Below are 27,245 nucleotides of genomic sequence, written 5' to 3' on the forward strand. Positions count from 1 at the left end.
ATTGTGTGGGTGTGTGGGATTGTCTTAGTAGACTTCTTATGAAAGTAACGCCGGCGTGTTTCGTGGATTTGTGAGTGTGGGGGAGGGGATACGAACGGTTTGGAGTTTCCTCTCACACGTGGCGTGTCTGCAGTGAGCCGTGGCTTTCTCTCTCCTCTGCTAGATGAGCGACGTCGGCCCGATGCTGTCCAAGGACAGGCTCGGTCGCTAGGTGGCGTCCGGTGGCGCCAGGTGGCCCCGGTGGGGCTCGGCGGCGCTTGGCGCTGGCAGGCTGGCACCCGTACTCTGTAGCGCTGGCGGCGCGGCGGTGCTCTTTCGCTCGTGCGCTGGTGGCTGGCACCTTTGTGCTCGGGGCACTGGACGACGCGGCTGTGCGCACTCGCCGGCTCCGGGTGCTCTGGCGATGAACGATGCTCTCGTTCGTTGCTGGGTTGACGTTGGGTGTCTTCGCTATTGCCCGAGAATGATAACTGAAATCTCCGTCAGTTTCACTCGCACCTCGGCGGCTCGGTGTAGCGACACTTCTTCGGTTGTGCAGACCCCTGCTTGGCTTAGCACGTCGCTACTCAGTGAGCATCGCCATCCTGGGTGATTGAGAGAGCTCCTCCGTTGGAGGTGATGATGATGAGATCTCCTCCGGCTCCGGTGATGAGATGAGATCTCCGTTGGTGGTGATGATGAGATTCTCTGGGTATGGCAGTGTCTCGGTTTATATCTAAAAAATCTCTCTGCTTGTCACGCCTGCCTTCAAAGGGGCCGGAACCATACTTTTTTCGTTTGCTTGTGTGTGGACACAGCTGCGTATGCGTGTACGTGTGTGCGATTTATTGGAATAATAAAGTTCTTCAAGCGAAGCAGCTGTCTCAGACCGTCCGCCCAGTGTTGGTGGTGGTGATGATGGTTATGGTGATGATGATGGTGATGGTAGTGATGGTGATGATGATGGTGGTTGTGATGATAGATTATGATGATAGTGATGGATGTAATTATGTTTTTTTGGTGTTGATAGTGATTGTGGTGATCGGGGTCGTGGTGATGGTGGGGATAATGATGTTGATTATGTTTGTGATATTGATGATAGTGATGCTGATGATGATGGGTTGGTGGTGATGTTAGTGATGATATGGAGCAATGATAATGATGAAGATGATCATGATGGTGGTAATAATAATGGTGGTGATGGTGATGACAGTGGTGGTGTTGGTGGTGGCGGTGATGATGGTGATTGTGGTTATGACAGTGATAGTGATGATGGTGGTGATGATAGTGATGATTGTGACGATGGTGATGCTGTTGGTGATGATGGCGATGATGGTGGTGGTGATGACTATGGTGATTATGATGGGGGCCGTGTTGATGGCGGTGATGATGGGGTGATGGTGATGATGGTGAATCGCAGGGATGAGGAGGCATGGTGACGCGAGTGCGCACTACAGCTGAAGGAGCGGCCACATGGACTCTGGGGCTGCGCTGATCCCCCACTCAGATTTCATTCAAATCCCTCAAACTTCCACACCGGCGATTTGTACTGCACCGGCGACATCGCTCACGCACACCAACCTGAACCTCACCCCCCCTCACCCTCCCCTTCCATGCTCACCTCACCCTTCATTAAATTTTCACCTCACCCTCCCATCACCCCACCCTCCCCTTGCCTCACCATCGCCTCTACCCCCTCCTTCCCATCCTCTCCTCTCCTCACCCTTCACCCTCCACGCTTACCTGTCCCCTTCTCTCACTTTCCCCTCCAATCTCCCCTCACCCTCACTCCACCCTCTCCTCACCATCCCCCCTTTCATCCGTTTCTTGGGTTTCTATCTCTCCTAATCCTCAGGATGCACGACTCAGATCCACGATCTTCAATGGTTTTTGAAAATACCCCACCCACATCGCAGGGTAGAGAGGCTGCAAGAATCTCTGCCGAACCTCGTGGATCACCTCCATGGAGTCGGCGCGGTAAAACGCCAGGAGCCCCCCCTCCCAGTGCAGGTGAAGCCCGATTCTGCGGGGGGAGGGGGCCCCCCTTACCGACAGTGCAGTCTCCACTCCACCATGAACCACTGAGAAGCTGTTATACCATTTCTCTAAACACCAGGACGCGTCGCTCCCTCCCAGCTGCTGTGCATCACCACTCCCTTTCCGTGGGATTGTCCCGTACGCGACTCCAACCCGCCACCGCTGCGCGTCCCCCACGTCCACCTCCCAGTAGTGGTGGCCCGACGAGAAGCTCTCACAGCACAGGGCTTGTGCACAGCCATCAAACCGGTGTGGGTGATCGAGGCGACCCTGTGAGGCAAGGACTGCTGTCATTGTCCTGAGATCTGAGGAGATCTGGAGTTGGTTATTAGCTGAGTTTGTGTCCAGAGTCGGTGAGCGTGCATCTGTGACAACGGTGATGACATCACGACAGAATACCATCATCACCATCATGCACCATCACCACTATTAACATTATCATCACCAACCATCATCTTCACGATCAACAATAACATCACAAACATCACCATCACCAACCATCCTCGCCATCAATATAGATGACAACAACATAAACATCACCATCACCACCATCATCAACACTATGAATATTAACAACATCACTATCGTCATCAACAACATCACAACCATCATCACAAATAATCACCACCACCATCACTACCATCACCTTGACAATCACCACTATCCCCATCACCACCATCTCTAACATCTTCATCACCATCACCAACGCGACCAGCATCATTATAACCATCATAACGACCATCAAAACCATCATCACCACCATCACTACCATTATTATCATCACCAATATCATCACCCCTACTACCATCAGCGCCATCAGCAAAACCATCACAACCATCACCACCTATATTATCACCAATGTCATCACCATTCTCATCACTCACTATCACTAACAGCATAATTACTAACAACAACCGCCATTCGCCACTAAATGGCGGTGACGTCACCACGGCGCTTGTGCCAGGCTACGTGCACGTTGAGGCCACGTGAAGTGTAGAACGCCCACTGGCAGGAGGTCATGGGGCAGACCCATGTGTCATGGGACGACTGAGATGACTGGCCGATGCACCACTATCATTACCACCATCCTCATCACGACCACGATCACCATCATTATGACCATTAGCAGCATCAGAAACTCATTTGAGGTTGAAACTGCCTAGCAGAGGCCCAGGACTGGATCAGATATCACCTGCCACTGATGTTAGCCATGGCTGGTAATCAAGCTAGTGCAGTGTGCTAACCACTATACCACCACTCCCCCCACGCACAAATGCACAGACACATTCACAGGCACACACTCCATCTCAACATCACAATTACCCCTGACTCGTAAATGCTGATTATTTACCCAAGAACGCCATACTAAGTCTCATGGCTCTGTTCAGTAGGGTCCTGAAATGGGATGTGAACAAACACTAAGATCCCCTGTGTAGCCTAAACAGACCATTAGGGCAAGTGCTGTTAGCGAGCATCTATAAAGGCTGGCAGGGCACACGAGGAGGTGGGTGGCCAGTATCACGCCCGACCACCTTTTTCTCCCGAGTGGCGATATTGTTTAAATACAGGATCAGGTTCCAGAATGTAAGCAAAGATAAATACTCCCCGTGTTGCCTTAACAGACTGTCGGGGCAAATCAGCACCTTTGAAAGCTGGCACAGCAATTGAGGGGCTTGGTGGCCAGCACTCCGCCTGGCCAACTTTGTCTCCCTAGTGGTGATGTTTACACACAAAACTAAGTAAGCATTTGAGGCTGAGTCGACCTCGTGCACACACACACGGTGATCATTTATTGTGAAGATGGACCCATCACCCATGTTTCACACTGAGGAACTCACACAGCAGTTTGACTGCAGGTGTCTCCAGGACTTTAAGCGAGGCAATGTCCTCTTGTCTGGGAGCTGACGGTGGAGCTGCTGTAGCCCTCCCTGTCCTGTGAAAACAGAACAGACATGGTCACTGTTTCACATAGAGCATCGTTACTCACAGGATCATCACAACTCCATCACATAGACACGCATCACAGCATCATCACACGTGGGATCATCACAGCTCCATCATATCGAGACTCATCACACATCGCATCATCACACACAGCACCATCAGACAGTATCACCACACAGAGCATTATCACACAGCTTCACCACACGCACCACCACACACAGTACCATCACACAACATCACCACACACAGCATCATCATAGACACCGTCATCACACACCATAACCACACAAACCACCATCACACACACCATCACCACACAAACCATCACCACACAAACCATGACCACACACAGCATCCCCACACACAGCATCACCACACAGCATTACTATTACCACACATAGCATCATCACATACAACACCATCACACAGAATCATCACACGCAGCATTACCACACACAGCATCCCCACACAACCAGTGTCTCACTGCCCGCACCCCACACTCAGTCCCATGTTGTCGTGTGTCGAGTCGTGAGTGAAAGTCGTCTTTTACCTGCACGTCTCCTCCAGGTGCCGCTATGGGAAAAGAGAGAGAGATACGTTACTGTGACTCTACCTCCAATCCCTTGTGATCAGTGGAGTTCCCACTGCAACACCATGGGTGGAAAATAAACCCCAAAGTCTTGGCTTATGACCCTATGATCACCAATATTTCAGAGTGAGACCGGTTGATAGTCAACTATAAACTATTTAGATTTTTCCACGTCAGGCCCACTGAGCGATAGAGCTCTTTTTCAAAAGCGACCTGGCCACAAATGATAGCTCAACGAAGTGGTTCATCTCGTTGAAATGTATAGCAGCCCAATACTCTAAACGCACGTTTCCATATGTGGAGGGAAAAACTGGAGGACCCGGAGAAAAATCCATGTGACCATGGAGGGAGAAATGTAAACTCCAAATATATAAGGACGTCAGGGTTGAGATCAAATCCCGGACCTTCAGTATCCCAGGCTAGGTAGTTAACATATCATCACCCCCATGAGGACTAACATTAATTTGCAGGGCAAATATGTCAGAGTGAGACCGCTTGATATGGATCTGTGTTGAGAGTAACGTAGGACTAGAAGTTTCTGGAGTTATCAATGCACATGGTGCAGATCTTGTAGAAGTGATGTTCAATACACAATGATATCATTAATAAGTATATGAGACCGTATTTATTTTAGCATCCCTGATATGAACAATAAAGATAGCGCATCCACGTGGAGGTACACAAAGTAAGAAACAGAGATGACATCTGGTCGTGAGCAGGAGCTGGTGGATTGTTGCATCGCGGCATCATGAGATGTGGCAATGTATTGGGGAGGCCTTCATCAATAAGTGGATAGATTATGGCTGATGATGATCATGAATACCGTGTACATTGTTGTTCTATGGTTGATTTAAAAAGTGAAATTCCATTAACAGTTAGTTTAAATTCACAATGAAACAAACTTAATGGGAATCTGTTAAAGGACGGGAGAGAGAATTAATTTAGCTGAGAAAATATGAGCTGGCCTTCCAAATGACAGCCACTTGAGCTGCGATGCGAATCCATGAGTGGAGCTTTGTTCTCAAGCCCAGTGGATGCGAGCTCTCATTCAGGAGCCTCCCTCTGCTGCTCCTGGTGAGAGGGCTCTGTGCCAATAGCGACACTGGAGACTCATTCCTCACCTGCAGGAACGCGAGCGAGTCCCTCTCCTGCGCTAGGGCCTGCAGGGGAGTGGCTGCTGCCTGGAGCTCGCTGATCTCGCGCTGGTAGTGAGCAATCTTCTTCTCGTACTGGGACAGCAGCTCGCGCCCTTTCTTCTCCGCTTTCTCTAAAGCCGCTTTCTCCTCCGCATCCAACGCTGCTCTCGCGCGGGTGAATCTGACCGAGATTGAGGCCTTTTCATCTGCCATGGATCCCTGCAAAGAGAAACAAATACCACCTCTGTTCATTAAATGTCTGGTCCTTTGTGAATTAACATTCAGGTCGGTGTGACCCGAGTTCAACTCTGAAGGTGTCCAAACAGTGATACGAGTCAGGAGCACTGAGGCCTCCTTCTTCCTCTGCCTTTGATAACGCCATTGTGCATTTTCAGTACAACACGATTCGCCATGACTGGTGAAGGTTGTGAGGCAATGAAATCATCAAATACCACCATGAGTACATTTAGCATCTGTGCCATTCTCATTGCGCAAGGCTATCAAGACGAGGCTTTGTTTACCTTCGCATGAAGCAAAGGGAAATCTGTAATTTGCCTTCAACAAGAGGAGCCCTAAGGAATTGGGAAGTTATGCCAATTCCTCCTTAAATTAATGTTTTGAATGTGAGAGAAAACCACATGTATGGCTGAAGAGAGGGGATCATGAAACCACTTGCTATACTGCCACCTGGCCACCCCAAAGCTTGAGTGATTTCAGTAAGATGGTGTACAACAGTCTGTGTGTGATCACCAATTCTGCCACCAGCGTATTGGATAAGAGGTACGTACCACCTCATCTGACCAATATAGTTAACAGTCGTTGAAGTGGTAAGTTGTATGGAGATATGGGAATGTGGAATTTCCACCACTGCTTCAGTTTCTCAGTGGAGATGAGAACCATCTCTTTGCTCGTCCTGATTATTGAGGTGCATTGACCGCTTTGTCTTTAGTCTCACGATGTGTTTCGAGCCAATGGAAGTCCACGTGAATGAATGGAGTTCTCCTCCATCACAAACCCTACTCAGAGTGGAGTCATGGCGTCACAGAGTCTGGCCCACACGTGGTACCTGCACGTCCCTACGATCGGCCTCCATTCGCCTCACGGACTCCTCCACCTCCCTCCTCTTCTCCTCCACTGCCCGCGTCTCCTCTCCCACTTGTTTCTGTGAGAGACGTCACCAGGGGAGACTCCACTCACTATCTAAGCGTCCCCTCTCATCCCAACTCCACGCAAACCCCTCCACAGTGACGGGGGCAGTAGCCCCGGTGAAGCGAGGAGCTCAAACGTGCACAGGGCTTCCTAAGTTATGGGTGGAGCTACCTGAGTAGTGGGTGGAGCTACCTGAGCAATGGGCGGAGCTACTTAGGTAGTGGGTGGGGCTACCTGAGTAGTGGGTGGGGCTACCTGAGTAATGAGCTGGGTTATCAGAGTGGTGGGCGGGGCTACCCGAGTGGTGGATGGGGCTACATGAGTCATGGACGGGGCTGTCCGAGTCGTGGGCGGGGCTGAGTAGTGGGTGGACAAGGCACCGGAATGGTGAGATGTCATCTGCATTGCCTGCTATACAGGAGGTCATGGGTTCGAACCGGACCCTGATGCCTGTGTAGTGTAGTAGAACGACACTACTGTATTGGCTCGGTATGGGAGCTGTATGCAGGTGTCACGGGGGTCGTGTCGGGCCGTGAACCCAACAGGACACGGGACCGGATAAAGGGGGGCCAGGGGCCCCAGGGGAGTCACGTGGTTGGGGTTCGGGCCTTCCCGAAGGATCGGGAAGGCGAGCGTGGCCTGGGGTGGAGCCGGCTACGCCGGAGTGGTTATAAGCGGGGTGTGGACGGAGAGCTAGGCTGTTCTGTGCTGTTCTGCTGCTGGGTCATCTCTCGGATGAAGCTCTCTGGTCTCCGCTAGTGGACCAGGCAGCGTGTTGGGCTGTCCTGGTCCAGTGATGTAGTATCCCCATGTGTTGGTTAAGTTAGGAAAGGTGGCTACCACCTTAAGTCGTTGTTTTAAGTGTTAATTGTTATGTTGCCTAATAAATAGAATTGCCTCCAAAGTTCCAGTGTGCGCCTGAATTTAACCCACTACACCTGTATACAGTCGACCCTTCCACCTTGTGGGGGTTAGGGGCACAGGCCCCCCGTGATCTAAAAAAAGGCGTAAAATGTTTTGGTCCCCTTGGTCCCCTTGGCGAGCGAAGCGGTACAAAAAGATAGAGAAACGCGAGATACAAAGATCACTGCGAGATCACTGCGAGACATCAAGTGAGCGGCTGCCGTAAACACGCTTGGTGTCCTCTAAACCAGCGCATAGAACCGCAGTTCTTTTCGCAAACTAACTTTAAAAAAATTGAACTAAAAAAAATTGTGTATATTTATGGTCTGTGTCCCGAGCGTGACGTCACACCAAATGAGGCCAACCCCCCTCATTAATATTCATGAACAGGTGGGGTCCTCTACCTGGACTCCCCCGCCTCATTAATAATCATGAACGGGTGACGTCACTCCACATGCCGCACCCCTCCTCAATAACCATTAGCGGGTTAAATCACTCCATATGGGGCAACCCCCCCCCCCACCCCCTTCATTAATAATAATGAGCTGAACAATTTTTCTATTGAATATTTCAGATTTACTGCAATATACACCCGTCCTTGGAGGGACAAACAGGCTAGTTGAAATATTAAATACATTAATATTATACAGTACTGTACATATAATTTATGTATTTGAGTTACTAAACGTTTTGTGTGTCGTCTGCGGCTTTCCCGTGTCATCTGCGCCTTTCGCAAAACTCCCAAAAACTCCCAAAAAATACCCATTTCATTTCTTATGCCGACCCAGCGATATATCGAAACCGCGATCGGGAAAGTCGTGATGCAGAAGAGTCGACTGTACTATGAATCTACCCGTCAAACACTCGTTTGAAAAATAAATTGAAGGGCATGTAAAATATTAAATCCACTTTAAAATGAGTCTGAGCCACTCGTTGTGGTTTCGTTATAATTAGATTTTGCTGTTGAGAGCCAATGACAGAGTTCATCAGCTGATGCTGCGGTATCGTGGGTACTACGTGGTGACCGTGAGAATCTCCTCCTCACCTTTCTTTTGTCGTGCTCCACCTTCAGAGTGACCAGCTCGTGCCCTCGATGATCCACAGTGACGGTGCAGTCCCTGCAGACGAGGCGTCCGTCGTTAACGCAGTAGAAGCGGTACTCGTCTCCGTGCTCCGCGCACCGTCGATTCTCCAGATTCACACCGGGCGACACAAGGACGTGGTCACTAAACTTTGCCAACTGCCGGTGGGGCGCGACGTGGGTCATACAGAACGACGTCTCACACTTGAGGCAAGTCTTCACTGCGGGCTTCCTGCAATGATCGCAGCAAACAGTAGAAGCAGCAGAATCGGCAGCCACGGGCTCAGCCACTCGCAGCTGCTCGATGAGGTTGGTGAGCGTCACGCTCTTGTTCAGCTTGGGCCTCCGAGGGAAAGTCACTCGGCACTGCGGGCAGGAGAAGGACTCGGCCGCATTCCAGGCGTCTTCCACGCACTTGAGGCAGAACGAGTGGCCGCAGCTGAGCGTGCAGGGGCAGCGGAAGGCGTCCAGGCAGATGGGGCAGGTCAACTCCCCTGGAGCCTCGCTACCACTGGGAGCCGCACTCGCCATGGCCCTGTGGCTCCACTCAGAGATAGGCACTGGCTGGAGCTCAGTCAGTCTATGGCTGTAGCTCAGGCAGTCACTGGCTGTAGCTCAGGCAGTAGCTGGCTGGAGCTCACACAATCTCTGCCAGTAGCTCCGGCAGACTGGCTGTAACTCCGGCAGTATTTAGCTATAACTCACGCAGTCTCTGGCTGTAGCTCATGCAGTCTCTGGCGACATCTGAGACACTAAACCAGAAACAAGCCACCAAAATGTGAGGCAGGTTAAAGTACAAAGTCTTTCAGTTTGATTTGCATATCATGAGGCGCACCCTGTAATGTGTTGACTTGTGACCGGGTAGAGATGTCTCAGCGCCAGAGATGGCTAGATAAAGAGTCAGCTCACCTTATCTCAAATCACATCATCTCAACTAACCTCTTGTCAACTCAGCTCATGTCAACACACTTCTGTGAAGGTTGGTCCATCTTGGCTCGATGAACATTCTTGTTGTCCACACAGATGCTCTCAAAGGCAAAAGCTACCCTCCAATTACACAAACTCACGAGCCCAACCGTCATGCTTAGATAACGTAGGTTGTCCCCTAACAAAGTTTAACTCACCTACCAAGCTCCAAATAATTGTGACGCGAAAGACTCAAATCTCACAACAGTTGAACACCAACAAATCCCGGCGCGTCTAGTCCAGTCCTTCAGTTGAAAAAGTCCCTCAGTTGAAAAAGTCTGGTCTCAAACAGGTCTACAGGGTTTACGAAGTTTGTCCAAAACATTGGCCATGAATAATGAGCCTGGCACGGTGCACAACCAGGGACTCACCACTCAAAGCAGGTGGCCTCCATGGGCACTGCAGGTGTCCTCAACAGTCTGAAACGAAAAAGCTGCTGCAGGGTTGTGGTTAGGTTTCTCGCACATTCAAAAACGCTAATTTGAAGAGGAATTGGCTGAACGTCCCAAAAAATATTTATTTGAAAAGAGGCTCATTGATGGTTTACTTCTTGAAGGCCGATTTACGCAGATTACCCTTCGCTGCAAGTGACAGATACGTTATAAAAAAAATGGTGACCTCTAGGGCAGTGTCGTTGCCATTCCACAAGTTGAGCGGTGGTTTAAAATAAGGTTACATAATACAATGATATGGATGGCAGGGACGTGTTAGAGGCTGAGGAATGGGTGACTGTGATAGGGGATACTTAGAGATAACGAAAGGGTAGGGGGAGGGAAGAGAAAGAGTGTGACGGTGGGTAACCAACTCTAGCATCACTACATGATACCTCCACCATGGTGAACTATTTTTCAGGCCAGTTGGCTCCACAATGCGGAATAAGCAGCGACACCCATGGACCAGGCTTTTAAGCGGTGAAGCAATTTTACTTCTGTGCTTTGGCCAGGTTACAGACAGTAGGGTGAGATTTGTGTTGGCCCACCAACACGGCCTATCTAAACCCACTCACGTCTATGACCCTGCGTAATCCTGACACACGCACAGTCTCAGCAGTCGTGGTCGTTATGCGTTTCACCATATCACACACATCACCAAAACCAACTCCACTGTCCACACGCACTATAGACACCCCACGAATATCCCCAATAGGCACACCGCATCTTAGTAATTGATTCACCCACTCACTCATTTACTCACCCACTCACTCACCCACCCACTCACTCAACCACCATATCACTCACTCATGCACAATCCCACTCGCCCACATATGCATGTCATAAAACGCGTCCTGGAAAGTGCCGACGTCAGGGGTTGCTGGTCAAAGTCCATCTCAACTAACCTCATGGCAACTCACCTAATCTCAAATAACCTCTAGTAGACTAATCTCAAGTCACCTCATTCTCACACCTCATCTCACCTCAATTCAACTCACTTCTCGACTCACCTCATTCTCACCTTCTCAACTCACCTCACCCTGAAAGACCTCACCTTAAATCACCTCACCCACCCACTCACTCACCCATTAATTCGCTCATGCTCCATTTCAAACATTCACTCACAATCTCACACACCGACTTACTCTCAACTGGCTAAATAAATAATACTCATTGTAGAGCTGCCCATTTACCGTTTCATAACAAAGCCACATTGTAACAAAGCGATGAATTACTACAATTACCACAATCCACGAACACCTGAAACCACCGTCTGCTACACGGTACACGTTAACAAGCCCATGCATTGACACTTCCATAGATTCACAGAGAGACCTATAGACTCACCACATTGAAACTCATCAGAGACCCCATAGACTCACCACGCAGAGACCCATAGACTCACACAGAGACCGTAGACTCACCACACAGAAACCCATAGACTCGTCAGAGAGACCCCATAGTCTCACCACGCAGAAAACCATAGACTCACCACACAATGAAGTAGGCATCAGCGCAGAACGGACACGGTTCAGCGGGAAGAGAACAACAAAATGAATTTCGATTTAAAGCTTTCGTGACTGCAGGGATTCATCTTCTTGGTTCTTTCGGTAAAGTCACGTAGAAGGGAAATAATAAAAAACGTAAAAATAAAACATTATAAAATACAATTCTCACGACGTTTCGGCCACAACGCAAGCAGCCGTCCTCAGGTGAAGAACAGGTCTGTCGGAAAGACAGCGTCTGAATTCAGCATTCAAAAACTAGTTTTTTATGTAATTTATTTATACGTTTTAGTCTAAATATTTGCTTTCAATGCTTTCACAATTTGTATCTCCCAAAAAAGCTGACTTGAAATGTATAAAATACCAAAGTTAAATGCGTCAATGTTTTATTGTTATAAATATATAGTAACTAGCGATAAGTACCCGGCATTGCCCGGGGTAAAAAAACAGACACACACATCGACCTACACACACAGACATTGACGCACACACACAAAGACATGGACTTACACACACGCACATATGGACTCACACATACAGACATCGACTTTAGATACACACACATGGAGTTACACACACAAATCGACATACACACATACAGCGACTAACACACACATATACGTAGACTCTCACAGACACATCGACCTAAGCACACATATGGACTTTGTTGTATATATAGGCCTTTTTCCAAAAAAATTATATGAAGAATAATTCTGCCAATATTATTTTTTTCATAATTGATCGGGGCGAGCATGGGACATGAAAGGGTGGGGGCACACCCCACACTTCACACCCAGCTGCTTTACCGCATTAAAAGCAACTCGAGGGAAAAGGCCGTAAAAGAACCATTAAATCATTCTAGATTTGAAGCTTTCGTGACTGCAATGATTCATATTCTTAGGTTTTTTCGGTAAAGTCACGTAGGTAAAACATTAAAATTAATGAAAGTAAAATAAAACAAAATAAAAATAAAAATCACGACGTTTCGGAGGCAACACAAGTCTCCGTCATCAGGTGGGACCGTCACAGCCGAATTAGCTGCATCAAGTGAAGCAATGATTCAAGATGTAATCCCTTATAAGCAAGTTGAAGGGAGGTGGAGAGGGGGGGGTTGGAGAGCTTGTCAGACTGTGGTAGCCAATGAATGGAAACGTATCGGGAGGGAGGAGGAGCGGTGATCAAAGACTGCACGTAGTGCTCAACACAATGAATGGACACGTGTCGGGAGGGAGGAGGAGCGGTGATCAAAGACTGCACGTAGTGTTCAACACAATGAATGGAGACGTGTCGGGACGGAGGGTGAGCGGTGATCAAAGACTGCACATAGTGCTCAACACAATGAATGGAGACGTGTCGGGACGGAAGGTGAGCGGTGATCAAAGACATCACGTAGTGCTCAACACAATGAATGGAGACGTGTCGGGACGGAGGGTGAGCGGTGATCAAAGAACAATGAAGAGATTACTGTTAAACACTGGGGATGTTAACACTCCGAGTGTTAACAGGATCAATGATCAATGATCATTCAATGATCATTCTCGACTGATTCGTACTTCATGGAACCAAGCTAATGCTGGTTTCTTGAATAATTCCTCAGCTGGAACACAATGAAGTGCCATGGAACTCTCATCAATTGGTGAGTCCCGCTTGTTTCCATCATCGATATGGAGCAATAACATCTACAACCAAGTGCTGATTGAAGGCAACAATTTGTACTAAATAATTAGAATGCTGGTCGCTATGCCCAACATCAACATACCAGAGTTCAGCTTCCTGGACGTAAAAAACTTCGATGTCATCCAGATCGACTTCATCATGTTCTACGACTCGTTCTCAATAGTGCATGATAATGCTCCATTAACTTTCATAAATCTGGATGACAAACGGAACATTCCTGAAATTGGCTTCAAGTTGCTGAACGGTTTGAAACAGCTGTTCAATCATCATGGTGCTGGAATTTTGATAGCAAACTACAAATGCTATGCGGTGATCCAGAATGGTGACAAATATCATTTCTGTGATTCACATTCTTGTGGAGCAAAGGGAACAACATCAGCGAACAGACCAGAATAAATCAAATTAATCTACTGAATAAAAGTGAGTGGTTTACTTTCGATATTAGTTTAAATTTCTTTATGCAAGCCACCCACTTGATTCAAATTTAATCAATTCTGGGGTCAAAATAATTTATTTTCTACGTTTGAATGCAAATAAAAGTGTGTGCATTGAAAAACGAGTTTTTTTCCCTAATTTCATTATTGTTGTTCTCTGTCCCCTGAACCATGCCCGTTATGTTGGAATATGTGCTGATGCCTACTTCATTGTGTGGTGAGTCTATGGGTCTCTGCATGGTGAGTCTATGGGGTCTCTCTGATGAGTCTATGGATTTCAGTGTTGTGAGTCTACGGGTCTCTATGTGAGTCTATGGGTTTCTGCACGGTGATTATATGGGGTCACTCCGATGAGTCGATGGGTGTCTATGTGAGTCTGGGTCTCTGTATGGTGAGTCTATGGGTGTCTATGTGAGTCTATGGGTCTTTCTGTGAAACTATGAAAGTGTCAATGCATGAATTCTAGATTTGAAGCTTTCGTGACTGCAAGGAATCATCTTCTTAGGTTTTTTCGGTAAAGTCACGTAGAAAGTAAAATAAAATAAAAACAAAAATCACGACGTTTCGGAGGCAACACAAGTCTCCGTCATCAGGTGGGACCGTCACAGCCAGATTAGCTGTATCAAGTGAGGCAATGATTCAAGATGTAATCCCTTAAAAGCGAGTTGAGGGGGGAGGGAGAGGGAGGGGGGAGCTCATCAGACTATGGTAGCCAATGAAAGGAACGTATCAGGAGGGAGGGGGGGCGAGGCCAAAAGGGTGGGCGATGGACGTGGAAGCGCTTGTGCCCAAGCGGCCAATTACTGCACACGCCAACACAATGGAGCGATTGTGCGCAAGCGGCCAGCCACTGCACCCGCCAACACAATGGGCAGAGAGGAGGAGGGGGAGGTCTAATACACATGATAGACAAAAGAACGAAAATGATGATGGGTACAAACTTAGGGGGAGCTCATCAGACTATGGTAGCCAATGAATGGAACGTATCGGGAGGGAGGGGGGGGGCGGGGGGGGGGGCGAGGCCAAAAGGGTGGGCGACGGACGTGGAAGCGCTTGTGCGCAAGCGGCCAATTACTGCACACGCCAACACAATGGAGAGAGAGGGGGAGTGGGGGGTCTGATACACATGATAGACAAAAGAACGAAAATGCCCATGTTTATACCAATGCTGGCTGAACAATGAAGAGAGTACTGTTAAAATAACTGGGGATGTTAACACTCGGTAAAGTACAGTAAAATAGTGCCTGTCAGATAAGATGGTCCAAAAAATTTGTGATTAAGTCTTTTTTGCGTGGTTGATAACATCTTTCCAATGATTACTAAGTTTGTACCCATCATCACGGTTGAAATTATGTCTGTGTTTGTATATTTGTATGGCTTCGTGTACAAACCTTTGATGGTAGCCGGGAGGTTTGCAGAGAACCTTGGTCTCGGAAAAGACAATTTCATGAGAGCCCACCGAGTTGTAGCAATGATCGGCCACGGCAAACACGGCAGAACTGATTCTTCTGCCGTGGCCGATCATTGCTACAACTCGGTGGGCTCTCATGAAATTGTCTTTTCCGAGACCAAGGTTCTCTGCAAACCTCCCGGCTACCATCAAAGGTTTGTACACGAAGCCATACAAATATACAAACACAGACATAATTTCAACCGTGATGATGGGTACAAACTTAGTAATCATTGGAAATATGTTATCAACCACGCAAAAAAGACTTAATCACAAATTTTTTGGACCATCTTATCTGACAGGCACTATTTTACTGTACTTTACCGAGTGTTAACATCCCCAGTTATTTTAACAGAACTCTCTTCATTGTTCAGCCAGCATTGGTATAAACATGGGCATTTTCGTTCTTTTGTCTATCATGTGTATCAGACCCCCCACTCCCCCTCTCTCTCCATTGTGTTGGCGTGTGCAGTAATTGGCCGCTTGCGCACAAGCGCTTCCACGTCCGTCGCCCACCCTTTTGGCCTCGCCCCCCCCCCCGCCCCCCCCCTCCCTCCCGATACGTTCCATTCATTGGCTACCATAGTCTGATGAGCTCCCCCTAAGTTTGTACCCATCATCATTTTCGTTCTTTTGTCTATCATGTGTATTAGACCTCCCCCTCCTCCTCTCTGCCCATTGTGTTGGCGGGTGCAGTGGCTGGCCGCTTGCGCACAATCGCTCCATTGTGTTGGCGTGTGCAGTAATTGGCCGCTTGGGCACAAGCGCTTCCACGTCCATCGCCCACCCTTTTGGCCTTGCCCCCCCTCCCTCCTGATACGTTCCTTTCATTGGCTACCATAGTCTGATGAGCTCCCCCCTCCCTCTCCCTCCCCCCTCAACTCGCTTTTAAGGGATTACATCTTGAATCATTGCCTCACTTGATACAGCTAATCTGGCTGTGACGGTCCCACCTGATGACGGAGACTTGTGTTGCCTCCGAAACGTCGTGATTTTTGTTTTTATTTTATTTTACTTTCTACGTGACTTTACCGAAAAAACCTAAGAAGATGTCAATGCATGGGCTCGTTAACGTGCACCGTGTAGCAGATGGTGTTTTCAGGAGTTGGTGGGTTGTGGTCATTGTAGTAATTCATCGCTTTGTTACAATGTCGCTTTGTTATGAAACGGTTTATGGGCAGCTCCACGAGGAGTTTATTTCTTTAGCCAGTTGAGAGTGAGATGGTGAGTGAATGTTTGAAATGGAGCACGAGCGAATTATTAGGTGAGTGAGTGGGTGGGTGAGGTGATTTGAAGGTGAGGTATGTGAGGGTGCGGTGAGTTGAGATGGTGGGGATGAGGTGAATTGAGATGAAGTGAGTTGAATTGAGGTGAGATGAGGTGTGTGAGAATGAGGTGACATGAGATGAGTTTACAATAGGTTATTGGAGATTAGGTGAGTTGACATGAGGTTAGATGAGATGGACTTTGACCAGCAACCCCTGGCGTTGAGACGTCGGCACTTACCAGGGTGCGTCTTGTGACATGCATATGTGAGCGAGTGGGATTGTGCATGAGAGAGTGATATGGTGGTTGAGTGAGTGCGTGGGTGAGTGAATGAGTGAGTGGGTGAATAAGTTACTAAGATCCTGAGTGAGAGAATGAGTGAGCAAATGACTCAGATGGTGGGTGTCTGCATGATTTACTTAATGCGTGAATGAGTAAGTGGGTGCATTAGTTCCTGAGATTGTAGGTGGTTGAGTGAGATAGTGGTGAGTGATAAGTGAGTTGGTGGGTGAGTGAATGAGTGAATGAAGCGGTAATTGAGTGACAGAGATGGCGAGAGGGTGAAACAGTGAGATGGCAGGAAAAGTGAGTGAGATGAAGAGTGAGTGAATGACGAAGTGAATGGATGAGTGGGTGAGATGGTGAGTAAATGAGTTGAGGACAGGGTGCGATGGTGTAGTTTGAGTCCCTGTCTCTCTGTGCCTCTTTCTCCCTGTACTCAATCCCGTTATCGATCTTTATTCCTCTTTGGACCCTCTACTGGATAAAGATTTCCTGTACATTGAACAGCACTGCCCATAGACTCAACACTGCCCATAGACTCAATGGTGCCCAAAGACTCAACACTGCCCAAAGACTCAACACTGTTCATAGACTCTACACCAGGGGTCCTCAAACTACGGCCCGCGGAGCACATGCGGCCCGCCGAGGACATTTATCCGGCCCATGGTCACTAATTGGGCTGTGCTTGTGAGCACTAATTGGGCTGCGCTGGTGAGCACTAATTGGGCTGCGCTGGTGAGCACTAATTGGGCTGCGCTGGTGAGCACTAATTGGGCTGCGCTGGTGAGCACTCATTGGGCTGCGGTGGTGGGCACTGATTGGGCTGCGGTGGCGAGCACTGATTTGGCTGCGCTGGTGAGCACTGATTGAGCTGCGGCGGTGGGCACTGATTGAGCTGCGGCGGTGGGCACTCATTGGGCTGCGCTGGTGAATGGTTCAATGGGCCAATTGACTGGACTTGCCCCCCAGGCCTAAGGCTGCCAGCCCTCCCTTGGCTGCGCTTGACTGGCTCTCCCTCCCTCAGCTCCCTCACTTTCCCCTCGGCTCCACTCCCAGTGATATTCCTGTGTGCTGGGGATATAGATCCCCAGCACACGCACCGCTGAGTAAAAGATAGAGGGGTAATAACAGAGTGATCTCTGATCTTTGGAGGGGCTGCCTGCTGTTTTCCCGTGCTGGTCAGTGACAGACAGCCGAGGAGTAGGAAACCCAATTTAAATGACAGTAAGTGCATTTATAATCTGATTGCTATTCAGTTGTATGAGATTATATGTTGTATGTTGTGTAAGCCCCGGTTCATACTGTTGCGATCACTGAGCAGTGCGAGTTCAGCCATATGCTTGTATGGCTGAACTTGCATTCGATTCGGAAGAAAAAAGGCACATGTGCCTTCTTTTTTCCTGCAGTGGAATCGGATCGCATGGGTCTTCTCCCCCATGCGATCAGATTCCTATGCGAGTTCGCAGATCGCACTGCGATCTGTGAACAAAACTGCAGGTGTAATTAACCTTTTAATGGCACCCGCACCAGTGTGAGCCTGGGGTAAAAGCGGAGTTCCCCCAATCAGACTGCATTGATGGGCAGTGCAGTCTGTATGTCTCTGTGTGGGCAAAGTTATTGCTGGTATATTGTTTTTGTAGCCCTGTGTATATATATATATATTGGTATTTTACTAATAGCAATTTTGACTCCCTAGGAAACAATGATGTCAAGAAAGAGAAACATTGACTCGGAGTGTAGGATATTCAAAGAACAGTGGACTTGTGATTACTTTTTCATGCAGTACAAGGAAAGAGCTGTGTGTCTGATATGCCAGAATATAGTGTCTGTGTTCAAAGAATACAATTTACGTCGACATTATGAAACTCAACATAAAGATAAATATGATTGTTTGGTCGGAGAAGTTAGAAAAGATAAAATATTAAAACTGAAAAATACATTAACAACTCAGCAAAATACTTTTGTGAAGCAGAAGCAGCTAAATATTTCATCACTGCGAGCAAGTTTTCAATTTGCCAAGCTAATAGCGTGCACTGGCAGACCATTCGTGGAGGGAGAATTTGTTAAAGAATGCCTTCTTTCTGTTGCCAAAGAGATGTGTCCAGAGAAGGCCGATTTATTTAGTACAGTGAGTCTTTCAGGACCTACAATTACGCGGAGGATTTTTCCTTGGCACTCGACGAAAGCAATGATGTTCGTGATTCTGCACAACTTCTAATTTTTATTCATGGGACGAATGACTATTTCGAAGTCACAGAAGAGCTTGCTGCACTGCAAAGCATCAAAGGAACAACTACAGGAGAGGCTATCTATGAAAAGGTTTGCCAAACTGTGAATGGTTTGGAACTGAACTGGGCTAAACTAGCCAGTGTGACAACTGATGGTGCTCCTAGCATGGTGGGGACTAAGAAAGGAGTAATTGCTCGCATTAACCAAGAGATGGACAAACATAACCATTCTCATCCAATAGCCATACACTGCCTCATCCACCAACAAGCGCTGTGTAGTAAATCACTGAAGTGGGACTCTGTTATGAAAATTGTGGTATCTTGTGTTAACTTCATTAGAGCTCATGCACTAAACCAGACAATTTCAGGAATTTCTGTCAGAGCTAAATGTTGACTATAAAGATGTTCTGTACCACACAGAAGTCCGTTGGCTGAGTCGAGGGAGAGTTTTGAAACGTTTCTATGACTTACTTCCACAGATTACAGCTTTTCTGCTTTTAAAAAACAAGAAGTACCAGAGCTCAATGATGCAGAATGGAAATGGCACCTTGCCTTTCTGACAGATGTAACAGAGCTACTCAACAGTTTCAATGTGCAACTTCAAGGAAAGGGTAAGCTCATCTGTGATATGCAATCACATGTCAAAGCATTTGCAGTAAAATTAGGCCTCCTCATCAAACAAGTGAAGGAGGAAAACTTCTGCCATCTCCCCACAACTCAAAATCTGTTAGTGGAAAAAACATTGGTTGCATTCCCAAACAAAACATGTGTGGATTCACTGGAAAAATTGCAAAAGGAGTTCCAATTTAGATTTAAAGAGCTTCATCTCCATGAACAGGACATACAGCTTTTCCGTAACCCATTTTCTATTGACATTGAAAATGTGGATACAATTTACCAAATGGAACTGGCTGAACTGCAGAATTGTGACTCTCTGAAAGACGCATTCAAGTCAAGCAGCCTTCATAATTTCTATGCATCTCTCCCCTCTGAGACATATCCTCATCTCAGGAACCATGCACTCAAAATGGCAACCATCTTTGGCAGCACTTATGTCTGTGAACAGACTTTTTCCAGAATGAAACATTTGAAATCTCCAACCAGATCTAGACTAACGGATGCACACTTGCATCACTTGTTACGACTAGCAGTGACAAATATGGAACCGGACATTGACCATCTCATTAGCCAAAAGCAGGCCCATAGTTCCCATTGAAATACTGGCAAGTTTGTTGATTTAACTTTACTTGTTCTTCATTTTAAATATTGTATTTGTTTCCGTTTTGTTTCTTCACTTCAAAAAAAGATATATGCAGTGTGCATAGGAATTTGTTCATAGTTTTTTTTAACTATAGTCCGGCCCTCCAACGGTCTGAGGGACAGTGAACTGGCCCCCTGTTTAAAAAGTTTGAGGACCCCTGCTCTACACTGACCCTGCCCAAAGACTCAACACTGCCCAAAGATTCAACACTGTTCATAGACTCTACACTGACCCTGTACATGAAGCAGCCTCACTTCTTACCCTCTTTCTTTCTCTATAGTAAAGCCTGACCTCTTCTCCATTACCCTATCTCGTTGTCATGGATACAATATAACGTGGTTCACAGTGGTGTTCAATGATGGTACAGTAGATGATGGTACAGTAGACTGGTTTCTGGTCCGTTTGAAACTGAAATTATCTGGACCCATTGGCACCTTCCAGTTTACAAGGGGGTTGACTGTTAGCAGCAGCACCAGAGGGAGAAGCAGCAGCAACAGTGGAGGCAACGGCACCAGCAGGGGCAGCAGCAGCACCAGCAGCAGTGAGCTGAGCGAGCAGGGCAGCTCCCCCTGGGGTGGAAGCAACGACCCCAATGCCTGTTGTGAGGATCAGAAGGGAGAAAGCAGGACTCAAGATCCAGCCCACTGTAGTCCTCTTGGACTGATGTCTAAAACCTCGGTGCTGGTTTCCCAGTCCCGTGCATTGAATATGTGATACGGTTATTCAGGGACGTTTGTGGACTATCTCCAGTGCATGTGGACCGTAGAGTTGGTTTTGGTGCTGTGTGTGAAATAGTGAAATGCATAACGACCACCAATACAGAGACTATGCGTGTTTATCGGGATTACACAGAGTCATAGGCGTTAGTGGGTTTAGATAGACCCGTGTGTCTGTGATGAATTGTGTGTTCTGGGGGTGTGCGGCCGCTTTGGTGGGACTACATACATTTCACCCTACTGTCTGTAACCTTGCCTAAGCACAGAAGTTAAATTGCTTCATCGCTTAAATGCCTGGTCCATAGATGCCGTTGCTTATTCCACATTGTGGAGCCGACCGGCCTGCAAAATAGTTCACCATGGTGAAAGTAATCATGTAGTGACGCTCGAGTTGGTTACCCACCGTTACACTCTTCCTCTTCCCTCCCCCTACTCTTTCGTAATCTCTAAGTATCCCCTATCGTAGTCACCCATTCCTCAGCCTTTAACACGTCCCTGCCATCCATGTTGTATTATGTAATGCTTATTTTAAACTATGTTAAGCACATTGAGAAAATGTGTGCTATAAATATAAAATAAGTTGAGATGAGCAAAGCTGTTGACAGACGCAGCGAGGCTCGCCGAGGCAGCGCTCGAGCCACCACTCGACTAGTGGATGGCGACGCCACTGCCCTAGAGGTCGCCATCTTTTAAATTGTATCTGTCACTTGCAGCGAAGGGAAATCTGAGTAAATTGTCCTTCAACAAGTAAAGCTTCAATGAGTCACTTTTCAAATATTGTTTTGGGACGTTCAGCCAATTCCTCTTCAAATTAGTGTTTTTGAATGTGCGAGAAATCCAACCACAACAACTGCAGCAGCTCTTTTCGTTTCAGACCGTTGAGGACATCTGCAGTGACACCATTGGAACCTCATTTATCAGTGAAAAATATGATAATTGTCTTTTTTACCCTTCTATCTGGCAACAAAACTGACACCTTTTTTACAAGGAGTCATGTTTACATAGACCACAATACCTGCAGTCATCAGAGTATGAGAGCATTTACACCATTGGAACCAATGGTGCATTGTCTTTGAGTTGTGTGCCTTTTGGCGTCATCTGGTCCAACCCATGTGAGACTAGGCTCTAAGGAAAGCTGTCTCGGGTGTGGACCAATCAACTTCAAGGACAGTGCACATTATCAGAGTTATGTTTTTTGTTTGCATTATGACTGCAGGTATTGTGGTCTATGTAAACATGACTCCTTGTAAAAAAGGTGTCAGTTTTGTTGCCAGATATGTAATAAAGGACTCTTTTACTGGGTCTGTCTCCGTTGTCCTTTATTGTGGTTCGTACAACTTTGCCCGCACGGCGTCTCGCTCAGAGTCTCCTCCACCTCCCGCTCGACAACCCCTCTGCTGCTGTCGCTCCCGCAGTCTTGCTGCTGGCTCCCGATGCAGCTCCGCTGCTGGCTTTCCACTCAGCCTCTCCGCCCCCGACCTGCAGCCCCACGGCTGCTCTCTCTGCAGCCCCCCTGCTGCTCTCCGTCTCCCCCGTGGCCAGACACTGCTGGCCAACGGTGCCGAGTCCCGACCTGTGGCGATCGCGCCACTTTCCACCTCCTGCCCTGCGTGGCCTCCTCCTGTCTTTATTCTTACACTCTCCCCCCGGCACTTCCGGTTCCTGCCCTTAAGAGCTCTCCCTTCTCCCCAAGTGACCCAACTCCTCCCCCCTGTTACGTCATATCCGCGAGGCCGTTTACGCTCGCATTACACCACCCTCCCCCGTGGAGATAATTCCAGCCGTCCTCGGCTGAAACACACCAAGTAATGCGAGCGACCACCAACCATCAGCCATGAACGGACAACGGAGAATGCAACGAATATAACAATAACAACAAGAACGAGAACAACATTAATCAACGAAAAGAAAGGGACTTCGACCGCGTGCGGGTCGCCGGCCCGTCCCGGACGAGCGGCGGCCCCCCTGCAGACCGAGAACGCGACGGGGTTTTAGGAGCGACAGGATCAAAACCGCCTGTCGCTATTGGAGGCCCGCCAACGCCAAGGTCCCGTTTCCCCGAAGGACCAGAGTCCGGGGCGTCCCGCAACCGTGTCTGTGGTGGGGTTGGAGGGGCGGCGGGGCCAGGTGTCCCCGCAGCCATGGTAGGCCCACCCAGAGCAGAGTCCCCTGCCTCCTGCAGTGTCACGGCCGGTTTGTCTGTAAAAGGCACGACAGGCGCTCTTGCAGGGTCAACAGGCACAGGCAAGGGTGCGTCGGCAGCAACAGACACCGGCAAGGCAACATCAGGAGATGACACATCCGTTCGAGGGGCCACGTATGGTTTTAAGCGAGACGTATGGACGTACCAGCGCCGAGATCCGAACCGAATGCGCGCGGACTGCGGGTTGGGAACCTCGATGAGCCTAACAGGCCCCTGCCATGGTTTATGTAATTTAAGGGAGGTCCCTGCCCGCACCTGCGGGCAATGCAGCCAAGCCATGTCCCCCACCTTCTAGGGGTACTTCCCCTTCGAGCGTCGAGCGCACCGTTCGTTCCGGGCCTGGGTTTTGGCCGTAGCCATGCGGGCCCCCTCCCGCGCCTCAGCGACGCGGCGAACGGCGTCCTGAATGTAATCAGGGAGAGGCTTAATAGGTCCTCTCACTCCTGTTCCCAACTGCACATCCATTGGCGGCACGTTTTCGCGACCGTACATGAAAAAAAACGGAGTATATCCTGTGGACGCGTGAGGCGTCATCTGGTATGCCGAGAGTACCCCAGGGATGTGCAAATCCCAGTCCGCTTGCTTTTCATTAACCGTGTGACACAGAGTCCGATTTAGCCGTTCAACCATGCCATCCGTCTGTGGGTGGTAGGGAGATGTCCGGATCTTTTTAGTTCCCAGAGCCGCGCACACCTCCCCCAACAATTTCAAACAAAAATTCCGGCCCTGATCCGTGAGCAGCCTCTCCGGCGCCCCCTTGTCCATGACATATCCGAATAGAAAGGCGTCCGTAATGGACGCCGCCGACTGGTCGGGCAAGGGCCAGGCCATCGGCCAGCGGGAGAGATACTCCACCCCAACTAGCAAGTATTTATTACCCTTAGCGGATGGCAGGAAGGGTCCCAAAATATCCAACGCCACCAACTCGTTAACTCGAGACACTTGAATAGACTGTATCGGCGGCACATATGGGTGTTTAGGCGGCTTCCGCCGGGCACATTCGGGACACGCATGAACGTGCCCGACGACATCCGTCGTCATGCCGTGCCAGAAGTAGTCTCGCTGCAACGTCAATAAGGTCTTCTGCACCCCCAGGTGTAACAGCGTGTCGCAATGCAGAGTCCTAACCAATTCGTACCGTAACGACGCCGGTACAACAAGACGCCAGCGATCCTGTAACCCCTCCCTCCACATCAGCAGTCCGTCGTGGAGAGCGGTCCCCGGCGTCCCCCCGGAAACCAGTCCCCCCACTCCCTTTGCAGCCCGACTCCGCAGGGTCCCCAACGAGTCGTCAAGCATTTGTTCACGAATCCATACAGCCCGTGGAAGGTTCAAAATCCCATCGGCCGGTCCCGGGGCACACTGGAGCCTCAGGCACCTCGACCGCCAATGCAATAGGCCAAGGGGGCTGCTGGATCGGCGTACACCTATGCGTCCCCGACGCGCAAGCGCAAGGGGATCGCTGCGGTAACCTAGAGAGCGCGTCCGCATTCGCGTGACGCGCCCCCTTCCGATGTTAAATTTGGAAGGAAAACTCCTGCAGAGTGTCCAACCATCATGCCAGCTGGCCAGATGGTTGGTCTACCTTCAGAGCATATTGTAAAGCCGCATGATCCGTGCGCACAATAAACGAACGGCCGTAGAGATACGGCCGAAATTGGCGGAGGAAATAGACAATAGCCAAAAGTTCCCGGCGAGTGATGCAGTAGCGGGTTTCGGTGGGGGACAAAACACGGCTACCGTATGCCACCACGTGTTCTACACCGCCTTTGAACTGTGACAGCACGGCCCCAATGCCCGTGTCACTCGCGTCCGTGTCCAGAATGAAAGGGTGATCAAAATCGGGATAGTCCAACGTCGGCGCCGTTGCCAACCGATCGCGCAGGCCCTTAAACGCCGCCTCCTCTGGCGGTCCCCAACTGAATTTCCATCCTTTACCCGTAAGGAGGTGCAGAGGCCTCACGATCGTTGCAAAATTGGGAACGAATCTACGGTAACATGAGGCAAACCCCAAAAAGCGAGGCACATCCCCCACTGTGGCCGGGGTTGGCCAGTCACGGACGCACGCTGTCTTTTCCGGATCCGTGGCAACCCCGTCGGCACTGACTATATGTCCCAAATAGCGCACGGACCGTTGCAGTAGGTGACATTTCTTAGGTTTAAATTTCAGATTGGCGGAGCGCATCCTGGCGAACACCGCCTCAAGTCTCAGTAAATGTTCGTCAAATGTGCGGCTGAAGACGATAATATCGTCTAAATATATCAGACATGTCTCCCACTGCAACCCCATTAATACCAGTTCCATCAACCTCTGAAATGTGGCGGGGGCAGCATTGAACCCGATCGAAAGACAATTAAATTGAAATAGACCCTGCGGCGTACGGAAAGTAGTCTTTTCCCGCGAGGACTCATCGAGGGGAATTTGCCAGAATCCCGAATAGAGATCCAGCGTCGAAAAGAACTTTGCCCCCGACAAGGCATCGAGGGAATCATCCATACGCAGCAGGGGGTACGCATCCGCCACGGACACTTTGTTTAATTTGCGAAAATCGACACAAAATCGCAATTTCCCGTCTTTCTTTTTGACCAAGACTACAGGCGCGCCCCATGGCCTGTTAGACGGAGATATTATGTCCGTAGCCAGCATGTCATCCACTGCTCCACGAACATGGTCTCGCTCCGCCGGGCTCATCCGATGCGAGTTCAACCGAATCGGAGCAGCGTCCCCCATGTCAATATGATGGGAAAGCAGGGAGGTGCGTCCCAAGTCCAAATCGTCGAAGCTAAACACATCGGAATAACTCAACAATAGCGCGCGAAGCGCGGATCGCTGTTCCCCGGTCAGGGAAGAATTTTCGCCGCACAATTCAACGATCCAGCGATCATCTGGGGCCACAGGGCCAGAAACTCCGGCAACCATATCCCGGCGGGCCAGATGGTCCTGGGCCGTGAACACAGTAGTGGCATGGGCCACGACCGTTCCGGCCGGCACGCAAACATTCTCCGTACTCCCATTAAGCACCTGCAAAAATGGCCGCCCGTTATGGTTGCGGACGGCAATAACAAAACCCCAGGCGCTCCTTCCCGACCAGGCACCGGTTTCCGATATCGCAAGGGGATAAGCATTTGTGAGCCAGGTGGAATGTCCACAGATACATCGGATAACGCCTGCACCTGGCAGACAAGAGCGGGTCGCCCCCAGGGCGACAGCAAAAATGTAATTTTTTGACCCCCCGGTAATTCAATGCAATTTTGATTAACTCTTATTAGAATGGGCATTTTGGCCAGAAAATCAGTTCCCAACAAACACGGAACAGCAAGGGACCTCGAGATCAACACAATTCCCGAGTCCGAGACCCCCCCGATGGATATATTGGCGTCCACCTGGCCCACAATGCCCATACTTCCCCCGTTCGCTGCAATGCAGGAATCGTAAACCGGGCGCACTGCATCCGGTGGGATGCCCAACAGATGTAAAATTACATCAGATATAATCGTCGCGGACGCACCGGAATCCACTAAAATGCGCACGTCAACCCCCTGTATAGAACCCAGCACAGTGGACGAACCAGTAGCGGCCGCGACAACCCACCGTGCCAATTTACGCCACTGCGTTACCGAGCGACATGGGCCAGTCGGTGGCCTCCCGTTGTTAACGACACCCGGATCGCGCGGCAACGGTGATGAATGAGGTGCCAAGCCTTGCCGAGTGTCTGGTGCGCACCGACTTGCCTGTCCAGGAGGGTCCTTCCGCGGCACGTCTGTGATCGAGGCCTCCTGCTGGGGCGGCCCCGGGATACGGGCCCAGCAGTCCCTGGCGTAATGGCCTTTGCGACCGCAGCGGAAGCACTCGACGTCATTGCGACGCACCGCACTCCCCCCATCTCGACGCTCCCGCGTCGGCGGCGCAGATCGCGGCCCCGGTCCACCGCGGGCCGGCCACTGCGCAGAGGCGGCCGTCAATTACTGCGGGCCCCCCCGTCAGGAACGTACACCGCCTTCTTGGGA

At 49.4% G+C, this 27,245-nt stretch overlaps 1 protein-coding gene and 1 pseudogene across 1 annotated transcript; one reads left to right on the forward strand and one right to left on the reverse strand.

The window, feature by feature from the left end:
* LOC144952664 (E3 ubiquitin-protein ligase TRIM62-like) overlaps positions 1-27,245 on the forward strand; it is a 262,485-nt pseudogene that overhangs the window by 223,432 nt on the left and 11,808 nt on the right.
* On the reverse strand, positions 1,831-9,349 carry LOC144952743 (E3 ubiquitin/ISG15 ligase TRIM25-like). The gene is made up of 6 exons (XM_078883234.1): positions 8,783-9,349; positions 6,752-6,847; positions 5,671-5,904; positions 4,511-4,533; positions 3,855-3,949; positions 1,831-2,381 (listed from the first exon to the last, which is right to left on the reverse strand). Exons 1-6 carry the CDS (start codon positions 9,347-9,349, stop codon positions 1,831-1,833), a joined length of 1,566 nt encoding a protein of 521 aa, XP_078739360.1.

This window comes from Lampetra fluviatilis, chromosome 69, assembly GCF_964198595.1.
Source record: "Lampetra fluviatilis chromosome 69, kcLamFluv1.1, whole genome shotgun sequence".
NCBI lineage: Eukaryota > Metazoa > Chordata > Hyperoartia > Petromyzontiformes > Petromyzontidae > Lampetra > Lampetra fluviatilis.

Excerpts from the sequence above, each read along its gene's own strand:
- LOC144952743 (XM_078883234.1), bottom strand. The coding sequence starts at position 9,349 with ATGGCGAGTGCGGCTCCCAGTGGTAGCGAGGCTCCAGGGGAGTTGACC. Across the intron at positions 4,534-5,670 it reads ACTCGCTCGCGTTCCTGCAG|CGGCACCTGGAGGAGACGTG; the intron begins GTGAGGAATGAG and ends CTTTTCCCATAG. Across the intron at positions 2,382-3,854 it reads ACCTGCAGTCAAACTGCTGT|ATGCACGCTCACCGACTCTG; the intron begins GTGAGTTCCTCA and ends CCGTTGTCACAG.